The sequence below is a fragment of the Osmia bicornis genome, chromosome 9 (genome assembly GCF_907164935.1).
Source record: "Osmia bicornis bicornis chromosome 9, iOsmBic2.1, whole genome shotgun sequence".
In the NCBI taxonomy this organism is placed as follows: Eukaryota; Metazoa; Arthropoda; class Insecta; order Hymenoptera; family Megachilidae; genus Osmia; species Osmia bicornis.
In genome coordinates this window covers 5980509-6002464 of record NC_060224.1, presented here as the reverse complement: position 1 = coordinate 6002464, position 21956 = coordinate 5980509, and the positions used below count along the sequence as shown (strand labels likewise).

Here is a 21956-nt window from a genome sequence, read left to right as displayed (position 1 = left end):
CGTTATGCGTTTCGATTTTTATTCGATTTTATACGGTTCTGGAAATCCAACGAAAATGGAATGGCAAGAAAAATGCAGGTAGCGATAATTTGGAAAAGCGATAAGGGAAAACAGGTGCTGTCGATCGGAAAGGCGTTACAACGGCCTGAATGCTTATGCTAACTCGACCCAATATTCCAATTACCGTTTCTTTGTGACGAGCCGGAGGAAGTCGGGCAAAGCGGACAAAAGTGTCTCCTCGCAACCCCACGCGTACATTCTCGCACGAGAAACTCGCACGCAACGCGCATTTCTGATGGGATTAAAGGAATCCCCTGAGTCTCGGCTCGAACAGCGCACGCGACTTAATTGGAGTCGCCAGAGGGTGAAATTACCCTTTTAAAACGTCAATTATATTTACGCAACTTTGAATAATTAATTTCAAACGGAGAAATATTTGTATACATAACGTAGTAATTGTACTTTGTGCTATTAATTAAAAAATTTATTAAAAGATTTACCATCCAAAGCTTAGACGTTCAATAAAAATTTGAAGCTCAAAATCTAGGATTTTCAATGGACACTTTTTTCTTTTTAATTTTTATGATTAAGACATTATACTAATGAATAGCAATGGGAAATTCCAAGCTCGTCTAATGAAATTAACGTGATCAAAGGCTAAGGGTGGGGATCGGTGTTAGTATTAACGCGTGGAAGACGTGTGGAAAGTGTCGAGTTCGTGGCATGAATGAACGATGGATTCAATGCCAATGTTACGATGCCATTGGTGCCAAGGATGAAGGGTCTTCTACTCTTACTCGCGCGCGCAACTTCCGCTTTTCTACCCTACAACCGATGCTGCGCGGACAGCGGGCCGAATATTCGAAAGTTTCGGCCCGTTTATTGCGTGATCTGATTGTTTCATCGACACATGATCGAGGTTAATGAAATGAATGATATTTTGTTCACTTTGGAATGCATATACCTATCATGAATTCTTCTTGAGGAATTTAGGAGAGCCCAGTCCCTAAAAGGAATTTCGAACTAATTCCAAGGAATCGATTTCTTTCAATGATTTGTAATGAAAGATGAAAGATGTTTTTCAAAAAAAGAATTCATCGTCTTCTGGTTTTTCAAAGTTGCAGTAAATCATCCCTTATCCTCTTCAGAAAATGTCAATAATAAATTATCAGATCATTATTAAAAATTTGTGTCATTCTTCATATTTTAATATCCAACATATCTGCAAATGTTATGAAAAGATTTTACTATTTTTCCCTCATTCACAAGCGTAGAAACCTGTTTTTCTTCCCCCTAAAATTGTCATCCAAAATTCTCCCCTATCAAAGTGGTACACCATTGAAATACGTATAATTTCAATGTTCCCTTTCGATATCAAAAGAGTCTCGTGTTTCCTGGTAGAAAGCAAACGGTCGCTTATTAATATCAAAGCACGATCGCGTTTCGTGAGCGAAGCACGCGACCCACAGCCGGATCGGCCGACATCGGCGTGTCATGCGTCGCAGAAAAGCTTTCTTTCGACTTTGCTGATCCACGGATCGTTCCCGCAGTCCCGTCACGATCGTGTCGAGGCCTCGATAATCGAACACCATACTGAACGAAAAGAAAATTCGTGGCCGGATGGAAGTGGGGGCGGTATGTGTTCGGGTGCTCCGCTACTCGGACGTCGAACGAACAAGAACGATGGGGGCTTCGTATAAATAGCCTGATGCCCAACCCATTGGCATCAGTCGTCGTACAATTGTCATTCCCAACGATCGTTCTCGAGTACGAGACGCGCAACAGCCTTTTCTTCAGGGTGTATACCACGAGCCGACGTTTTCTCCGCTAGAATCATGAAACTGTACGTGTTGTGCGCCATATTAGCCCTGGCGGCCGCCCAGCCGGCGAAGAACGACCTTTGGAAGGGTAGCAGCATGGACCAAATGGTGGACCAGACGAAAATCGAGTGTTCCCAGAAGAACGACGAAGTGTCCTGCATGAAGTTCAAGGTTCTGAATCTCCTCGACCAGATCTTCCGCAAAGACAGCTTCAAGGCAAGTGATGGCGATCGTAAACACGACCTCCAAGCCTGACGATTACGCAAGTCCTCTTGAAAAGTGACACCGTTCCATTTTCCTTCGTGGTTTTTACCATCGCTGCTCCCCTAAATGGTTCTCGTTTGAAAGTTTTTGAGAGCGAATTCGTGAAGCTAAACTTTCCTTTTTGTACGCAGGTCTCCGAAACGGTGGAAGTAACTCGCAACTCGTACCCTGTCGAAGAGGTGACCGGTCGTAGCGAAACTTCCTTACTGGACAACGTTCAGACCTATCTGTCCTCTCACGACGTGACCTTCAAGCTGCCGATGGACTCCACCGTGAAGGTGAGCGCCAGGAACATCGACGACGATCAGCTCACCTTCGACGTGAAGTTCGGCCAGGGTCGTGCCGTCGAAGAGGCTCGCAAATCGAAGCTGAAGAAGGTCGTCATCCCGATCCTGGTGTTCGTCCTCCTCAAGGCTATGACTCTGATCCCCTTAGCCATCGGTGTCCTCGGTTTGAAAGCCTGGAACGCTCTGCAACTGTCGTTCTTCAGCTTCATCGTCGCCGTCGGAATGGCGATCTTCCAGTTGTGCAAGAAAATAGCTGCCGACGGACACGGCGCCCCTCTTGCCGCCCATGGACCATGGGAGTATCAGGCTCAGTACAGGTCCTTCCAGGACGAGGCTCAACCATCTCAATATTCCGCTCATGAACTCGCGTATGCCGGACACGCGCAGTCGTAAAGCGTTCGTTCGTGCGTCTCGTTCGCGACTTTTGTAAAATACCTGTCTTCCTTCTCTCCTCTGTACGCTTTATTTAATAAATTATTCTTGCAACACATATTTATGAACAATCTCATTTGTCACGATGATAGTCGATGATGATAATCTAACGATAATCAATTTCAGGTGGATAAAAATGGAATTTAACGAGCTTCGATCCATTAGATATGATAAAAAGTATAAGAGAAAACTTAACACTTTGATGCATATTTCATAGGATAATTCTAATAACTTTATCTTTCCTTTTCTGTTTAAAACGAGAACTCCACGTTTCTGTACTGCACGCTGAAAACTTCAAAGTATAATTCGAACGTGATAAAATTAATATAGGCTGAAGAAGAATAAAAATTTGGATGCTGGAATTACGAAGAGGCGACACTAGTCATCAAAGTGCCAACACCCCAGTTCCAAATTTATAATTATCTCCTAACTTTATAACTATGCTACCCATTACAAATGAAATAAATTTCAAAATAATAGCAAAAATTATGTGTGATATATGTACCTAAGGATCCTCATCAAATCTAATCCTTTTTTTCAATTCGAAAGTAATCAAAGAAAGTTTGAAAGGAGAATTTAAATAAACTATACTTCGCATCAAATTACGATCGTGTTGGCGTTTGAAATTACCATTTCTTAAACCATAACTTCAGACATTAGTACCATATACCTACATATATTCTATTAAAATTGTTACGGTAATGTTTTACAAATGGTTGCTCTATTAACCATGATTCTAATCCAGGACGTTTATCGTGCATTCTGTAACACGTAAGCTGCCCATTAAAGCTGTTGATTATTTCGCGGCTTAACGAAATATATGGTAACGCTTAACATCGCGCATCTGCCTCTGTAATTGACACGATCTGTCCTTGCCACCCTATAATTGCAAGAAAGACCAAACCGTGAAATTCTCGCTTGGGTATCTAAGTTCTTTAACGTGAGTCCGGTTTTGCAAGGAGATTATACCCGATAATGATCAGACACGACTGGCCGCTTCACGCGACCTGGCAATACCGCTTTGTTTTATGCATATTCCTATGAAATGAAAATCCAGACGCGTAACCTTCCTGCAGTTTACATTCCTCCTTCCTCAAACACTTTCGTTTCTATTTTTACATTGCATGAATTACAGACGCCATTTAATCTGAAACGTTCGTACGTCCTTTTTATCTGTGAATGCTGAGGATACAAAAAGAACGTAGAATTTATTGGCCTGTTCCTAGGGAGCTGTAATTCTCCTGCGAGCTAGTGTAATGTTGTATTACCAGATTACAGCAATTGAAAATTTACGACCCGAGATTAAGTAAATACGAACCAGGGTGGTTCCGAAGATTAACACATTGACTACTCTGGCGGTCACCGGTTATCAACGCTACAGTATAAGTTGGATTAATTATTCAAAAGGAAAGCAAATTCTCGAATGCTTTCAATATTGAACCAACGATATAAAGTACCAAATTACGAAATGAAATTTAGAAAATTGACATTTGTATAAAAATTGCAATTACCATTTGAACACCTATATACATTAAATTTGATAAAAAAGTACTTGGGAATTTTCAAAAAATATTAATAAACATGAAAATAATGAACCTACTTACAAACACTTTAGTGTTTAGCTGTAAAAAAATGAATTATTGTAAAATGCTTTGATTAAAATAATCCCACGACCAGATCTGTGATGAGTGAAGCAAATGTGATATTCTTAATTAAAAAATCAACCTTAAAAAAATGAAATTCCACTGAACATCTGTTTGTCCATATTGGGCCTAATGAAAGGGCGAAGAAAATCGCACCGTTCGTTACAACCGGAACGGTTATCCGTTCTCCAAACGAGGAATCGTAGAAGGCTCGAGAGATAAGCGGGGCGTTAGAAGGAAGGCCAAGTAAGAGCACGAAGCCGATGAACGCGGGGCAAGTTCCGTTTCCCGTGCGTCCCGGGCGTCGCATGCCATCGTGTACGTGGTACGCGACGCGGGCCGACACTCGTTCCGCGTACGTACACGCTTGTACACGCGTCGGGACGCGTGCACGCACGTATACCTCCACGTTCGCGGAGAGGGAAGGTGGAGAGGATAGTCCCGTGTTCCGTCTATGTGCCAGTGAAATTTGAATAATTTTCCTTCGATCGTCGATTCCCGGCATGCGCGACCGAATAACATAGATTCGCGGGGGGCAAATTAAATAAAAGGGGCGGGCCACTCCTCCGTCAGTCGCAGTTCGATCGGCGATCGCTCGCTCGCACAAGCACGGGTGGACGATCGATTTTTTTTTATATTCATTCTTTCAAGCTTCGCGAGTAAGCGACAGGTATCGTGAGAACCAGCCTTGTAACCGAAGGATTTACCAAGGATAACGAAAGGATGAGGACGTTCGTAGCTACAGCGGCCATAGTGCTGATGGCAGGAAGTTGCATGGCAAGCCAGGACTTCCTCTCTAAATCCTTGAACGAGTGTATCGCCGCGGACTCTTGGGTGTCCTGCCTGAAACACGAAGTTCTCGGATACTTGGACGAGAAACTTGGGACCAGCACCGAGGCCAGATCCTTAGACACCGTGGACGAGGCGATCGTCGCTAGGACCTTCAAGTACCTGAAGAGTTTCGACTATGGAGTCGATCTACCCTTCGTGGACGCTAGCTTGAAATACAGACCCAGCAGGAGTTTTGCTGACTTGGACGTCGAATTCAAAGGAAACGAAGTGGCTACCAGTCAAGCTCGAGGAATCTTGAAGAAGAAGCTGCTGTTACCCTTCCTGTTGTTGTTGAAGCTGAAACTGAAGGCTTTGATGCCCATCTTCGTGGCTATCATTGGACTGAAGGCATTGAAGGCTCTGGTGCTCTCGAAACTCGCGATCCTCCTCGTCGTTGGATTTATCGCCGTGCAATTCTTCAAGAAAGGTGGCATGATGATGCCAATGGGTACGTATCTGAAAGAAACTATTGTTATCATTTCGCTTTTAAAAATGGGAAAAGGAAAGTGAAAGCAACAAAACTTCGTTTTCGCAGGAATGTCGATGGAACCGGCTACACCGGCATACGGAGCTCCACCTTTGCCCTCGACCACGTCGAGCTACGACCCGGCTAACACGTGGGACGGAAATGGACCATATTCCCGCGTCTGGACGCCGACCAACGGTGTGGAAGCCCAGAATCTCGCCTACTCTTACTACTCGCCCAACAGCGGTTCAAGTTCTTACAGCTCCTCCGGTTCGTCCTCTTCGTCTTCCTCCTCGTCGGTGAATCCTGCCAGTTCGTCGAACTACTAGGCACCCTGAACGAAGCTTCCCGTAGCTTCTGACGCTGGTTCATCTATAAATTAATTCATGTTCTTAACGACGAGATCGATCGTTCGTTGTTGTACGATCGAGAGACCAAAGAGACGCACGCCAAATAACCTTGAATCATATACGATGATCGATCAATCGAAGACTGTCGATTATCCGTCATTCGAAACGAAAGAAAAACTTGTATTCTTTCCTCGAGAAATCGATCGAGTATACGATTCTGTCCGTTGATTGATTAAATCGAGGACTCCAGGAAAGAATGGAAGTTATTCAATTCATCGTTCAGTGTCACACGTGTACGCGTCGAAGGGTACAATCTTGTAAAAATGGCCATTTTTATGATGGATAGATAGAAGAAGGTTTGGCTCGATTGAAGAGTCGATTCACAAAGCTGAAGATTGCTCGTACCGAACGCCATAACGTTGTGCCTTTTATGGTTGTTCACAGATTATTTATTAATCACGCGACACGATTATTTATTCTCCCCCTCGCATTTGTTAATAAAAGCATTTGTATAACAAAACCTGGTTTTCTTACTATCACTTTCGTTAATACGGACAAATATTTTAAGTGTTAATTATTTTATGATTGGAAAATTAAATTGGTCATATTGGTATCGAAATTTTCTATGCTATTTTTAAAGCATACTATCGAGTACTTTCTCTACGAATTTCAATTGAGGTATTCCGATCACGTCGAAAACGTAAGCGCCAGAAAGTATGCCGTACCTCCTGCTACGACGTCTACCTGGTTGCTTTTACCTGTCCTACACAATTCAACCATAATTCAAAAATAAACAGGTGGAATTTATTCTTTTATGTTTTTGCTACAAACAGATACTTTCATTTTCTAAACCATTTGAAAAGGAATAAACATAATTACACAGAAGAGTAACATTTTATTAGAGAATTGAAGAATTGAATTTATTCGATGATCAACGAGTGTCTTAATTGCGATTACAAATTAAGAAAATATCTTAAATGAACCAAAAATTGATGCAATTACTAAATTAGATTTTCTAATCGAAAGGGTTAATTAAATTTCTAATAAGAAGTCGATAAGGTGGAGAACGTTAAGAAATTTAAAATGGAGTAGGAATACCCTAGATTTTAGCCTGTTCCATGGTTGGTAACTCATTCCAGGACACCTTTCGTAACCTTCACGAGCTTCGGGACACTAGCTGAAGATGGCGTTTGCTCAGCACCTGAAGAATCACAGGTGTGTTACCTATCGGTACTCGATCGTGCATTGAATCCCATCTTTCGTTGCACGATTCGCACAATATTACAATGATCGAACACTCGCGATCACTCTGAAGAATCCCAATTACATTCGAATCCTCCTCCCTAAATCATTCGTACCCAAGAGTCGTAAACGAAGAAACAATGAAACAGAACGCACCAAGAGTTTCACCAACAAATTCAATTCTATGGAATATCCGCAAGGTTTAAATAGGCTCTTCGAAAGGGATTGGAAAATGGTTCTCTGGGTCTGCATTATTATACAAAGAGGCCCACCGTAATCTTCCATTTACCGGCTTTGCGTGACCCTTTCGACGAAAGCAACCCTTTCGTCGTGTGTCTTTAACGAGGCGCGGCACGAACGTCCCTTTCACCCGAGGTACAACAACCCTTTCTCCTTTTCTTTAGGCGTATGGAACGAAAAAACCGCACTGACCAGAAAACGCAGTAAAAATTTATGGCCTTTCGAGGCAGGGCCATGTAATTTCTCTCTCTCTCTCTCGAGTATCGAAACGTACCGAAAGGGTTTAAACCAGCGGGAGGTATACACCGAGTGGCGAAATGGCGTAAGCCTATGAATTCTATAAGAAAATCGACATAATCCGCTTTAGGTATTGCTCCTTCTGACCACTTGACCGCAGGACTTCCTTTCCCAGTAGCATAAATTCGACAAGGGATGGGCGATGGTAAAAGGATCGTTCGATGAAAATTATTTCGGTGAAAATTATTAGTGCTCGATGAAAGTATTTATTAAGCTGTTCGGATGAGCGCAAGTATGCGGATGATCATTGTTAAAGAATGATGAAGAGTGCGATTAATCATTGCTAATATGTTATAGAAGACAGGAATTCGAAGGAGAGGATAGGCAGGATCGTTTCACACAGATCTGCTAATAAATACATCAAGTGCCTAGCAGACGCATCCACGGATTCTTGTTGCAATTTGTTCAATGAAACGGCAGCCTCTTCCCGTTTCCAGGTTATTTATAAGCAACCGACTATCGCCTGGTTTTCTCGCGTGCTTTAATGAATTCCGAAAGAAAGACCGGTTCGACCCGACGGAACAGAGCAGAGAGTCGGGTGCAACCCTTTTTTCCAGAAAACCTCCTCCTACCGTTCGCCTCGGCCCCGTTTGTACCCCGAATCATCGTCTTAATCGTGGATAGTGGCCCTCGTGCTTCTTTTTTCGGGGGCCGATACATTCTCACGGTCCTCCTTGCTTTCCCGTTTAACAGATTTACGATCCGTGTAGCGCAACTTGTTAACAAAGCGTTGGCTGAACAACCGAGAAACGCGTCGCTACTATCTTTCTCCTAATTTCCCATATTAACGCTGCCTTCGAAACAAAGTCTGCGCGATGTCTGTACATTCCGATCTGTATTCAAGAGTAATTATAGTTTCTCGCACGTATCGTGTTCTATGGATTCATCGAGTTGCACAAGAGAAATCGAACTTCTGTCCGATATCGAAATTTTCGACGCATTCAAATATTTACGTCCACGTCCCTAATGTCCAGGATCCGTGGAATAAAGGCTGATCCTGCAAGCGTATAGATCGATCCGAACAGGATGCGTAACTTCCTGCATCGGTATTCCCTCCCACTCGCGCATGGACACTCGAGGAACCGAAAAACTCTCGGCGTTTGTCGAGCCATCGCATCGACAAGCTGCACCGGGTACTCCCGTTTTTTTCCTCTCTCGTCCCATTAAAAAAGCTCCTGGAAAACTGGAGTTCCTTTGTTGGGAAACGCAACGCGATGGTGGAGATCAAGTTAGGGGAAAGAGACGGGGTGCGTAACCGGTCGTCTGTTACAGAACCGGAAGGAAATCTGTAACACAAGGATTCAACCTTCCTCCTCGTCGTCTGATCGCAAGGCTGAAAAGGTGGGCGAACAAAAAGTGCAGCATCATCGGCGATCGCTTGCGTAATGCTTGTCCTCCGTTTTCTTTTATAATTGTCGATACAATATCGTAAAGATTTTTTATTTCTTTTCCAAGCGAATAATCCCCTCTATAGTTTATCGCTTCTGAAAGAAACGATAATGCATCGCACGGGATAATTTCCGAGCGTCTGCACAAGTGAAATGGTGAAATTTAAATAGATTTTCCTAATCGCGGAAGAGAGGAAGCGTAACGTACCGCTGTCGCGACAAGGCAAGAAAGTACTTACATAGCTGAATCGCTCGTCTCGACCCCAGTATGTAACTTTCTTTCTGTCCTCCCCTCTACGAACGATTGCATAACGAGAAATCGATCTTCGTTGCATCGATACGTATAGCGGGACAACGATATACGCAGCCGTGCGGCTTGCGGTGAATTGCGTAATTTCGTTTCTGAACGATGTTTTCTACACGGGTCAGAACGAGGCCCTCCCGACGCGACTTGTCTCCAATTTACCACGAATAAGGACGATCACGATGTCCATCTTCTGTGACTGTCGTTCGTTACCCGCTAGTCGCGGCGACATTTAATCGAGTCACGACATTTGACGCGTCCAATTTCCCCCCCGCTGCCCCGGCCACCTGTATATTCCCCTTGCAAAATCCTCTTCGACCATGTTTTTTCTTCTGCCCCCAGGTTGCTTCTTCCCTCCTGCGGCGGTTGACATTTGCCGGCGAGCCGTTTGCACGTTCGATCGAGCGTCGGCTCGATGAAAGCGAATCCTTGCTCGAACGGACGAAGGACGTCGAAAGAACTTGGAAGCTTGAAACCTGAAAGAAATTTGCGAAATTAGCAAGCAAATGGCAGATACTTTAAATTTCATTCGCCGATGGTCCGGATAGTTTGACAGGTTGATCTTTTTCCCGAAACCTATTGTGTATTCCTAAGAGTCGTCCAAAGACACCTTCAACAGGTGCGAGGAAACTGTTCGATTGTTTCGCGGTGAGATCCGATACGCTCGATAACGACCCCTCGAAAAGGCGGTCGGTCGAAGAAAGTATCGAGGGAGAACAAAAAAAAAGTAGAAGATGAGGGGGGTGGCAAAAGAAAGGCAAGGTGAAAAAAAGAAAGAAACAATGAGAAGAAAAGCGCCCTTCGAAAAGACACAGGTAAAAGCGAAATGATGCAAGATATCCGCGGTTTGACAGCCGCTAACGACTCTATTCTCTGCCCTTCGTCGAAGGGTTGCTCGTAAACCTTGGCCACTGTAAAGCGAGAGGGAAAGTTAAAGAAGACAATTTTTCGCCGTGCCACACTTACAAATCGGCAAACAGAGCCGATGGATATACGCGCTTCCTCGAAACTTCTCTTCGGCTTGACTGGAGAGTGGCGATCGTCTCATTATCTCCTGGAAGATCGTGCCTCTCGATGCTTCTCCTTCCTGACAAGGATGAAATGAGAGGTTTACATTGTTCTACGACGACCTTTCCGCCGCAGTTTTCCCGTCCGATTGGCATCGATGCCTGCCGGCGTTGCGGAACGACACGAATTTATTTGGTTGCTGATGTAAGTAACGACCTTGGCTAGGATCGAAGCAACGAGAGAGGAAACGGAGCCATCGTCCTTGCTGCGAAAGGACGAGCATTTCTTCTTAGACAAGAAAGAACCACCCTGAGTGTCAACGTTAGATCTTAATAAGCTTTCGCATGTAAACGAAGTCAACGTTTGTCGCCGGCGATCACATTCCACGGCGGCTGTTTTTCGAGTCGCAGTCGACAGCTCGAGATACATTTGCGCAATCGATCGCGCTGGACATTCCGATAAAATATCGACCATCGTTTAACGGCTCGGGATTGATAGCGAGTAATTATTGCAATTTATGATTTTAATTGATGGGTCGCGGTGAACCATTGCTTCTAATTAACGAAACCGCGAGACTCGAACGTTCGGTGAATTCATTGAAACAGCCTTTCGCGATTGATAATGATTTGCCAATTTTTTTTAAACATTCGATGCTATAAGAACTTTATGTCTCCTTGAAAGCGTTCTGATGAAAGACAACTCGAACCCTTTCACTGTTTAAAGATAATTGAATACTTGCAATATTTTCTATGGGTGCAGTTCGGTTCGTAATTTTAGCGCCGTTCGACGAAACAAAGACCGATCCTTTCAGAGGCGTCTAGACGAAACGATACGGGTGATTAAGGTTCGTTGCGTGCTCGATCAATGGAGCTCGTGTTCGCTAAACGGACTCTGACCGATCGGTTTCTGCCCTTGTCGATGGCGATCTTCATCGACCCTCGAGGACCACCAGCAACGAACGCGACTTCTAACAAAGAAAGCACAGATCAAGGTAATTAACCTGTTAATTATATACCCGCAGAAACCTGCCCAATAACTTCTAGCTCATAGCTCTGGAAAAGCTGTGAAGTGGTTGAACACGCGTGCTGTTGGCGAAGCCTCGTTCCACGAGGCAGGTAAGCGGCGTCGATTAGCGCGCGAACAGGACAGCATGTAATTAAGGCGCCGGTGTTAAAGCTCGTTCCACAGTTCACCGGTGATGCGCTCCTATCTGCTCGAGGAGCCGCGGCTCGAGCATCGATGCGTCACGAAACGTTTGGCCGCTTCGAATACCAGAGGATTCCTACGCTTATCCGCATATTTTCAAGGGTCACTGAGCCGAGCTCGCCTCGTCCCTTCCTGCCACCCTATTATGGGTATCCGTGAAAAAATTGCGATTGCGCAATCGAGGCCCAGAACCTTCAGCGTCGTCCACTCTTGGCTTTGAAATGGCCTTAAAAGTAACAAAAAGAGTTGCTATCGAAAGTTTTCCTGACTCGCTACGATCGCTACCGTGAAACGATCCTGAAGAGGTCGATAGAGGGTGAGAAGGACGTCGTCGCTTGATAACTGAACGGTCATCGACAAGTTTTCGATGTTCTAGGGGCAGTCTTATCGACGCGAAAGAGCGGGATCCACGTCCTCGAGGATTCGAAGGGGAGATTCCTCCGCGGTGTCGTCACGGATTTTATGCATTCCTGCGCGGACGCCGCGGGAGACTTCCTTAAAACCGAAAGTGATACCGAGGACAACAGAAGACGGACGAGCTGAAGGTATACGCACGTTTCTGCTCGCGTGACACCGCTCCATCTTTACGCTGGTTGGAAAAACGAAGAAGAAACCGGGAAGATAAACGGGAAGATAGGTTTCGTGGACGTTGGTCTCGTGACGCTTTAAGTGCACCTGTGTGACGAATACTTGGACATCGATCGGACTGATAGACGGACCAGAGAGAGAACAGGTGTAAATGAAGAGAAGGCTGCGATCAAGAACACGAATCAACGTCTGATTCTTTCCAAAGTGAATAAAGTCACTAGCCGAAAAAATTCTCTGTTTACGATTCTAGTTAGCCACTCAAAATGGTAAACTAATGATTCACCGCTACAATTATCTACTTTTTATTACCAACAAGCGCGAGAACAAAGCGCGATCGGTAAAAAACGGCCGCAATGGGAACGGCTGAAAATCAGCTCGCCATTCGACTACGTTCGTAAAACATACCAGATATAATGCAAGATCGTTGAGCGTAAAAAACAAATGACCGTTTTTCAATTTGAACAAAAAGCACCATCAATCCAGTTACTTTCGATGTGTTTAATCGGAAGAATCACCGTGACAATTCAATTAATTTCCTCGACGTTTCGGTTTAATTAGTCAGCGTGGAACGCGAGCTATTAACGCATTATCAACAACCTATTATTTTAATTGCCTGATGCATTACGTACCGCCGTTTTAACGCGTCGATCTTTACGCTTCGACTCGCGTTTCAAGCGTGTAATTCTTACTGGTTCACGCGAGGATGCAGGAAACGAGAATAAAACAGCTGGCAAATTTCCAACCACCTGGAGGAGAATCGTTCTTCTGAAGAACCGGAGACTAGAAGAAGAAATGGATGAGAAAAAAAAAGAAAGAAAGAAAGAAAGATCCACGTAATCCGGCAGAGAAGAGACGCTCGAGGGTAAAAGGAAGGGGTTGATGATGGTTAGGTAAAAATCTCGCGTGAAAGGTACTTTCTAAACGGCTGCTCGTATCGTGGTATGCGGAAGGGTTGAGGCTAACCTGGACTCTTTTTTTCTCATCTGGATTTTTTTAATCCCCTACCCGATGCAAGGGGCGGTTACCGAGGTTCCGTTAGGTCAGCCCGACAGCAGGCTGCCCTTGAGGTAGGTGGTGGTGCAGTTGCGGCGTTTCCCCCTGTTTTCTTCCTTTTTTTTCACTCTCATCCCTTATGCTTCCTTCTGCGTTTCCTTGAAACCCTCGTCTAACTGTGATCCGTGTAATCCACGCGCAGCTTCCGCGTTTCCAGAGGTTCACGTGTTTTCTCACGAGTGCCCCGTTTGGGAAACCGGTATCCTTCTTCTACTTCAGGGTTGGTGGACGTTGGATTCTGAAAATAAATTTTAAACGTGTGGATATTCTCTGATAATCTAATCTAACAGCCCCTGTAATAAAAGTTGAAGACAACCCGAGGTAGGATCAAAAATGGAATGAATTACAAAATCAAACATTAATAATTATTATAATAGAAATTGTAATAACCCAAGTCGAGGTATTTCGATAAAATTTTATTGCACGCAATTGTAATAAAAGCAAAAGCAATTAGGTTTTTAACTATGCCTTTAAATTGTTCTCGTTCCAGTGGGATGCAATAAAACTCTATTACACATAATCGTAAGAAAGAAAAAATAGGAATTAAGTGAAGGAAAAAAAGGTCTACACCTCCAAGCGACGATTTTTCGCGCAGTGGCCTGTTATTACCCTCAATTTTCGACCTGGACAAAGAAGCTCGTGTCAATAAACGGTCCCGGAACCCACCCCCCGTGGAGTCTCGCTAAAAACCATTGTCCCAAAAGAAGCTATGCCAAAAAGCTGCAACACACGAGACGGGTACTTACTATTCGTTTACAGCAGTGCCATTAAATTAATCGTCACGACTGTGTGCCAGCCGACGGTCACCATCGATATTGTCCATCATTGTGTGGAACAATGAATCGTCCGACTCGTCGATGATGGCAGTGAACGAAAATTTCGTTATTTTGATTTCCAGGTTAACTTACCCGGCCCCTAGGTAGGAAAAGGGACTAAATGAACCTACCGTAAAGTCATTACATTGCGGACAGATTTGGCCGCTGTTACGGTTCGCATAGGTATACCTTCATTTTAACTTCTACTGTTCACAATTCGACGCGTGTGCAGATGTCCTTAGGGTGTTACCAACTTTAGCGTCCCTCAAGGTCTAATTGCACCCTTCATGATCTATTTCTCGACGGTTGGACATCTTAACCGCCCCTTGCTATTTTACTATCGAACAAATTCCACAGAAATATTCAACGATAACGGTGTGAATCTTAAAGCTTTGGTTGTTCGGGAACAACTTGGCCCACGTTTTCTTCGCTTTATCATTTCGTTTCACTCCGAAACGAGGAGAACTGGTTCCTTTGCTGCGGAATACCTAAGCGACGAAAGTCGATATCCCCAGAATGCAAGACAGGAGAAAAGAAAGAAAAGAAGAGAACTGGCGTGCCAGCGCGTGCCTGGACGCATAAAATTTTCCTTCGACCGAAGAAAGAACAGTGAGCAGGAGGGCGGTGAAAAAGGTAGAGAAAGAAACGGTCACGGTGCAAGGTCGCGAACCGTAATTTCTGTCTTTCCGTTTGCAAATTTCCTCGGCCTTTTTCCTCTTCCGGCTACGTCGAAGCGTATTTATGCGTTTACGGTGCACCTCGCTGCGCCTTTCGAGGTCAACGACGAGATTCGTCTTTTTTCCCGAACCACCGTCCCCTAACGGGATCGCGAAAAATTCGACCCTACCTGTGACCGTTAAAAATGACGCCTTGATCCTGTTCTTCGGCTTCCCCGGTCCTTTCCTCGATACGCAAAGCGGCGAGGAAAACGGGAGGAAAAATGGTGATTTCTCGAGAGGGAACGGCATTGACTTCGACCTCGCGAAGGTTCCACGATTTTTCTCCGCTCGATGTTTCGCGAGTGAACGCGTCGCAAGAAAATTCACGAGAAACACCAGTTCCTGATTCGTTTGCTTAGAAAAACGACGGCCGTTTCTTGCCGGAAGTCAAGGCCGAGTCCTCGACTTTGCTCGTTAGAACGCTGTCTCGTTTCTTAAACCGAACGATCGAAAGAAACATTAAAATAAACAGCGTTGTTACGTACAAATATCAAGGATAAACATGAAAATGATATTTTAATAATAATCTTCTTCGATCAATTCCTTATTATATACCTTTACGTTTGAAATGAAAAGGGGCAAGCAGGTATTAGATTGAGAAACAACCCGACGCGTAATGTGCATCTCACATCCGGGGTACCTTAAGTCCGCCGCGTCGAAGGCAGGGTCGAAGGAAAGAGAACCGGGAGTTGGTCGGTTGGTGGGGGGAACAGGACGAAGGGGAAGGAGGCAACCCGAGAAGAGAACCCAGTAACCTAGTGCCGAGTCGCCTGGAGGTCTGCAAAAACAAAAGGGAGAAGTGCGTGCCACGTGGCCCGTTCACCGATCGGCCCGATGCCTCGCGATTAGTCGCGGTACCCGCAAAAATGACCCCCTTCGCGCGCTCCTCGCCGCGATTTTATCGGCCACGAGGGTGGCCCCGCTCGGGCCACGTGCCACCATTCTTTCACCGATATCCTTCGCGTTCCTCCTACGAGCATCCGGTCACAGATTTTCACTTGCTAATAATCGTTCCTGTCTGACGAATTTTCCGTCGAATTTTCGAAATTTACATAGCACCGGAAACTGTCGATCGGTGATTCATAATTTATTTCTTTCTTTTTTCTTCGGAATAATGGATACTCTTGGGAAACACGAGGAAAGAAGGAAAGCGGGAAAAGAGGCAACCCGTTTAGAAATGACTCAATCGAGAGAGACCGTGGTCAGCGAAATATTTCCAGCTAGAAGGTCAGCAACAAGCACGCAGGAAGCTGGCGAGAGAAACGAGGAAAAAGAGGAAAGGGACAAAACGATCGGTCGATGGAACGCATTACTCTCTGCTCTTTCTGCTCTTGCCGTTTATTGTACACGAAAAGACAAAGAGAAACAACAAATGAAGTGTATAAGGTAACACGGTTACCGCTGTTTACGAAGATAGCGAGAAAGAAATAATAACTTAAGGGGTGCGCTTCGATGGACGTGGGGGTGGGCTGACTGTGTCGTCGCTAATTAACCAAACTGACGATCGATATATGTAATTAAACTTGAACGGTTGTATTAGTGATTTTCTTATGGAATTTTTTACCGAATTTCTTTACCGATACAAAAAGAAAATCGATTCCATAAAACGTACGATCATCAAAGTGTTAACTGCGAAAACGGTGGACACGGTCGTGTCGCAACCTACGATAAGAAACTTAATCGGTCTGTCGATTGTTGCGTGCCACGGAAAGGTCACGAGGATTATGACGAAGAAGGCGATCGCAACAGAGCCGAATAATCGTCGATTTCACGCACGCGGCTGGAGATGATCCCTTACGAGGCTCGTTCACTAAGCAAAGAGACAAACGGCTGTAAATAAGAAGTACGATACTGTCGTCCCTCTGTCATCAATTTCAAACAGCTGCTTGGCTTCTTCCTTATCGAACGACCTTTGTACGAGCGATATTCTCTTCGAATCGCACGAGTCATCGCTTCACCGGTTTCATTCAACTTCAAATCGTAAACATTCGCGGATATCCGTTTGAAATCGAGCCGAGTGAAGTGTGAAGTGGAGGCCTCAGCCTGTCGCGCGCGACTCAACCGGAAGGAACGTCCATGGACTTCCGTTCGATCCATTTAATCGGCCACCGACTTCGTTTCTCGCGATTCCAGCCCGAACAGAAAAAATACAAAAATATATGTCCATTTATTTATATATATATAACTCTGTATATGTATTTATATATAGAAAATCTCTGTGCAGTAAGTCTGTCTCCGTCTCAGATACAAATTCGCATTCAATCCGCCCTCCTTTCAACCCTTTTCTTTCTCCATTCTACGTTTCCTTCGGGCGTTCGACTATCTTTCCTCTCACACATAAGCACACACGAACCTCTCGATCTTCCTCTTTCCGTCTTTTTCTGCTCGCTGGTCGTTTCTTCTCGCGTCGCCTCTCTGTTTTTCATGGCGCAATCGCGATCCTTCCAAAGATGGATCAGGAAGAGGAAAGGAGGACGGTGGAACGTCGGACAGGCAAGGAAGAGATACGACTTAACGCGAGTGAACACAATCGAATGAATCCTGCATAAAATCGTGGTGATGATAAAAAAATAATAATATAATGCTCGATGAATAACGGTACAATTGTGTGTGATAATAATGTTAATGGGATATATCGTTCGTTATATCCTGGATACAGTTTACAATTACGTACGAAGTTGAACTAAAGAAATTAGAATACACAGTCTGGCGAAAAAGAAACAACGGTGAAGAAATATGAATTTCCTAAGCGAACGATGTCTCCGTGGATAACAATATATTACAATAATCTGTTGTTAATAATTATTTTTCGAACTTTAGACATACGGTTATCTCGTTTCCCTTTGACCAGACCCTCGTAAACACGCTCGCGTGCGGACGATCACGGTAACTACTTTGAACATCGTGCATGAAGAGAAGAAAACGTGGAAGAGTAAAACGTTATCCGAGGCACGGCTTCGAACGACGCCGATCGCGCGGCGGTACCCGCGAAAAAGTTCGCGCGCGTGGAATGCAAAGTGCGGCGCGTTGTTCGTGGCTGAAAACGCGCGGATCGCCGGACGATGGAAAGAAGTTATGTGTAACAATGCACACACGCGGCACCGCGGTAACTGCTTCCTTGACGGCTACAGAGAAAGAGAATAAAGACGGCGAAAGAGAGAAAATCCCGCTCCTGTTGGCCGACGACCGTCGTGCTTTCAACCGCATTCTCTTTCTCGCGAGTTCGAGACCGGGTCAACGAACACTCGTGTGCAACGAAAATACGGGATCGAAGATACTTTTTAATCGCTATTGATCGATCCTACGGCCAATAAATATCCGATAACGATCGTATTCGCAAAGATAATTTAAAGGACACGCTCGTGTCACAGGTTCAAATAAATTATATTCTAAGTGTAAAAAATAATTTCAATTATAAGAAGAATATAATCGATCACCAGCGATCGCAAACACCTGTTCGATCGACGATAATGAAAAATCGTGTACATGTATATTTCCAATAGTCGTGTTCGCGCCTCGTAAATGTTGTGTATCGGTAATGAATGGTGTTATACTGGTGGCAGATAATTGCTGTGTAACAGGCGGCGATATAGCGGCAGTGATAGCGTTAATAACGAACTTTCACGTCGAACTTATTAAACGCGTTAGCCACGTTTCGTTTGCCTTTACGTTTTACCGAAAAGAAGAATAGATGCTGAACACAAGTAACCAGGCTGGCCGATTCATGGTACGTTTAATAAATTCAACGTGCCCTAATATACTATAACAATGTGTTCCGTGTGTGTTTCTGTAATAATCGAGTAACAATGATAACAATTTTCCAGTAAGATATCAAAGACACAGAAAGCTGGAAGTTCGCGGTTCATAAGAATACTTCGTCCGCATCTACTTTTTCGATACATACACGCATATGTATATGTTTATATTTATATCGGTGCTCACTTAACGCTACGGTTTAAATAATATTAATAATAATAATAATAATAATAATAATAATAATAATAATTAATAAAAAAAAAACATAGAAAAAAATAGTAACATCTCGAGTGTACCCTCGATTCGGTACAAGGGATCAATTTGTCGGAACAGGCGTCGAAATGAACAACCCTGAAGACAACGTGGTACGGGTAAGACGTGCAACAAGGGGTTCGACGGTTCCATCCAGTCCTCGTGCTCTCTTGCTCGTGTGGCTCGATGAACGAAGAGCAACAGCTACTCGGGTGACTGATGTTCATGGCAGTGCGAAGCTTCCATTCTTGTGTTCCTTGCTTCTCGAGGGGCGTGGAGATCGTGGTCGCCAGCTCGCCTCGATCGCGCAACGATCCGGATTCCTCGGACGGCAGTGTCGTTGTTGCTGGTCTGTCTGGAGGAGAAAAAAAGAAACGGAAAAATTGTTATTCCTTATCGTATTTCTTTTTATTTCGATTCGTCTACACGTTCGTTTGCGCTCGAACGGTAAGGAACGCGATATGAATCAAGGATACGAGATATCGATATTCCCTACGAGCAAGGAGTCACCGTTCAGAAGTATAATAATCGTAAAATTAGGAACGCGGTGAGAGTTGTCGCAGGATGTCAAGAGGGTGCGGTGGGTGAGGCGAACCGGCGGAACAGGGAGGAGAGAACGAGGCATAGCTGTGGAATATCCTGATCCTAGCGAAGGCCGCCTGGTGCATTCTAGCCGGGCAAAAACTGCATAGGAAACCACGCCCTGGTTGCTGCCACGATCGCGTATCCTCAGGGACGCGTGATCTCCGCGTGGAACCAACGACACCCCTTCTACAATCTCGATAACATTTAGCAACTTTCGATCGAACTTCATAGAAAATTGATCGCGAAGAATGAGAAAAATTGTTTCGATTCGTTTCGAAGGAATTCGAATAGTATTTAGCATCGAAAGAGTTCGATGGAGAACGAACAGGGGAATGACGTGGTACCGGCAACCTACGTTCTACCCACTTCACCTACCTACCCGGCAACCTACTTGACTGTCACGATTATTCGCGAGGTGTACGAGGCTCGATCGATCGGTAATCGATGTATCTTCCGGCAGCCAGTAAGCGAACGAACGGCGCGGACCGTGTCGAACGGCCTTCGCAACGATTTCGCACGAGGTCGAGTTTATCCTGTTCTCGACACCGGCAACGGGGAATTCGCGAAACCGATCGGTAGAAGGAAGCACGAGCCTTCTGCTGAGTAATCCTCTCCGCCCGAAATATTCAGCCTCGGGCGAGGAATCAGGAAGCGAAACGATTTTTTTCCTCTTTCAAACGAAATCGGACTTGCCGATAGAATCGCGTGAAAGTTGTTGCTCAGAGTCGACCCGGAAGGATCGACAGAAAGCGGAGGCTGTTTCTCGGTCGAGGAAGGTTTCACTTGCACTTTCCATGGCACCATTTCTCGGCCAAGTTCAGCCGAAAAACGTTACCAAGTATCGTCCCCGCCCCCGAAGAGAAAGCATATATTTACGCTCGCGAGGCCTAGGCCAAGATCGTTTCGACGCCGGGGAAAGAGAAAACGAGAGGGAACGGTGCCAGGATCCGCTTGGTCCCTCCTTTTCAACGCGATGCACGCGCGTGTAAGTGCATCCACACGGTGGAAGACGAGAGAGGAACGGAAGGAACGAGAAGCGGAAAAAATAAAACTAGCCGGTGCAGTGAAGTCCGTTAGACCGTCTCCGTGGTCCGCGCGCTGTAAAAGAAATGCACGCGTTGGAGAAGGAACGAGAACGGTGAACCTAACCCAAGCCACCAGGAGAAGTCTGTTCTCCGGGCACGGCGCTGCAGTTCGCCCCTGAACTTGCTTCTCCGTCTTGCCCACACGACGTTGACCTACTTCCATGGCCTACCCGATATCTCGACCGTTCTATACCCGTGAACACACAGCTCCGATTTTCTCGCGCTACGCTCTCATTGACGCTTGCATTTCACTGACCTACATATCCGGATCCATCGTAGACACATCTCAACGGCTAATCATAAATTTCACTAATCCTTCTTAAGCATCCAAGTGTCAGAGTTAATTTATGACCAATGACTTCAGCGTGCGAATCACGATATTATTTCTTATTAATAAAGGTCATTAATATTCTTTAAAATCTACCGTCGATCTACGAGAATATCTCGTTGAAAAGTAACATCCATTCTCAAGGACAATGGTAGATTTTGAAACGACTGCAGTACCTTTCGTAGGTGGGTTTCGTAGATGAGAAGGAGCCTTGACGAAGGCGGTACAGTCTGTTAACATATTCAAGCTGGAGGAAGTAACGCGTGTACGACGAACGAATCTCGCGTTCCAACGTGACATCTCGATCTCCTTGGAGCCTTATCTGTCGCTGAATTTCCTGCTCGGCAAAGGATCGAGTTGTCCGGCAACCCGGTTTGTCTCGTGTTGTATTATTAGAGAGCAACGTCTCGGGGGCGTTATCCGTTATCCGTTGCGTTATCTATTCGCCGTACGTTAAATGAGCCCGCGATAATGAGCTGTTCCACGAGGGAGCAGGAGAAACGTTTCACGCTCGCACGAAGATTACTTTACCGGCTGCTATCGATATAAAATAGGGCTGGTCAACCTGTGCCGGACACATTGGTTTAGACATCACGGCAATGCACAAGTATCGGGATAATCATTAGTTTATATAACAAGTCATTTCCCGCGGCCACGTGATTTTCTCGTCAAGGCGAGCCGCTCACCACCACACGCTTTTATGCACCGTTCTACCGTAGAAGAGACACACCGCTACTCTACCACCATAGGTCAGCAGCACCGCAAGACAAGAAACAGACGGCCGAAAGGCTTCTTCTATAGTAGAATTAGAATTTTTCTACTTAACGCTTCAACAATTATATCGAGACGTATCAGTGGTAATTGAAATTTTATTTCAAACCCTTCGCATTTCGGATATTTTAGATTATTTAAGATTATTTGCCGATATAACGAAACGATTCCTAGACGATCGAGCATGATAAAGATGATTCACGTACAATTAAGTAGAAAAGATTTT

At 44.9% G+C, this 21956-nt stretch overlaps 2 protein-coding genes across 2 annotated transcripts; both read left to right on the top strand.

Annotated features, from left to right (window-relative positions):
* The first annotated feature begins 1823 nt into the window (after positions 1-1823).
* On the top strand, positions 1824-2764 carry LOC114879003. The gene is made up of 2 exons (XM_029193455.2): positions 1824-2036; positions 2216-2764. The coding sequence occupies exons 1-2, from the start codon at positions 1836-1838 to the stop codon at positions 2762-2764; spliced, it is 750 nt and encodes a 249-aa protein (XP_029049288.2). The 5' UTR covers positions 1824-1835.
* A 2405-nt stretch (positions 2765-5169) lies between these two features.
* Positions 5170-6072, top strand: LOC114879005. Its single transcript, XM_029193457.2, has 2 exons — positions 5170-5725; positions 5813-6072. Exons 1-2 carry the CDS (start codon positions 5170-5172, stop codon positions 6070-6072), a joined length of 816 nt encoding a protein of 271 aa, XP_029049290.1.
* The last annotated feature ends 15884 nt before the right edge of the window (positions 6073-21956 follow it).

Bases quoted from the DNA above. Each gene is read 5' to 3' on its own strand.
- LOC114879003 (XM_029193455.2), top strand. From the start codon at position 1,836: ATGAAACTGTACGTGTTGTGCGCCATATTAGCCCTGGCGGCCGCCCAG. The intron at 2,037-2,215 runs GCAAGTGATGGC...TTTTGTACGCAG, and splicing joins TCCGCAAAGACAGCTTCAAG to GTCTCCGAAACGGTGGAAGT.
- LOC114879005 (XM_029193457.2), top strand. From the start codon at position 5,170: ATGAGGACGTTCGTAGCTACAGCGGCCATAGTGCTGATGGCAGGAAGT. The intron at 5,726-5,812 runs GTACGTATCTGA...TCGTTTTCGCAG, and splicing joins TGGCATGATGATGCCAATGG to GAATGTCGATGGAACCGGCT.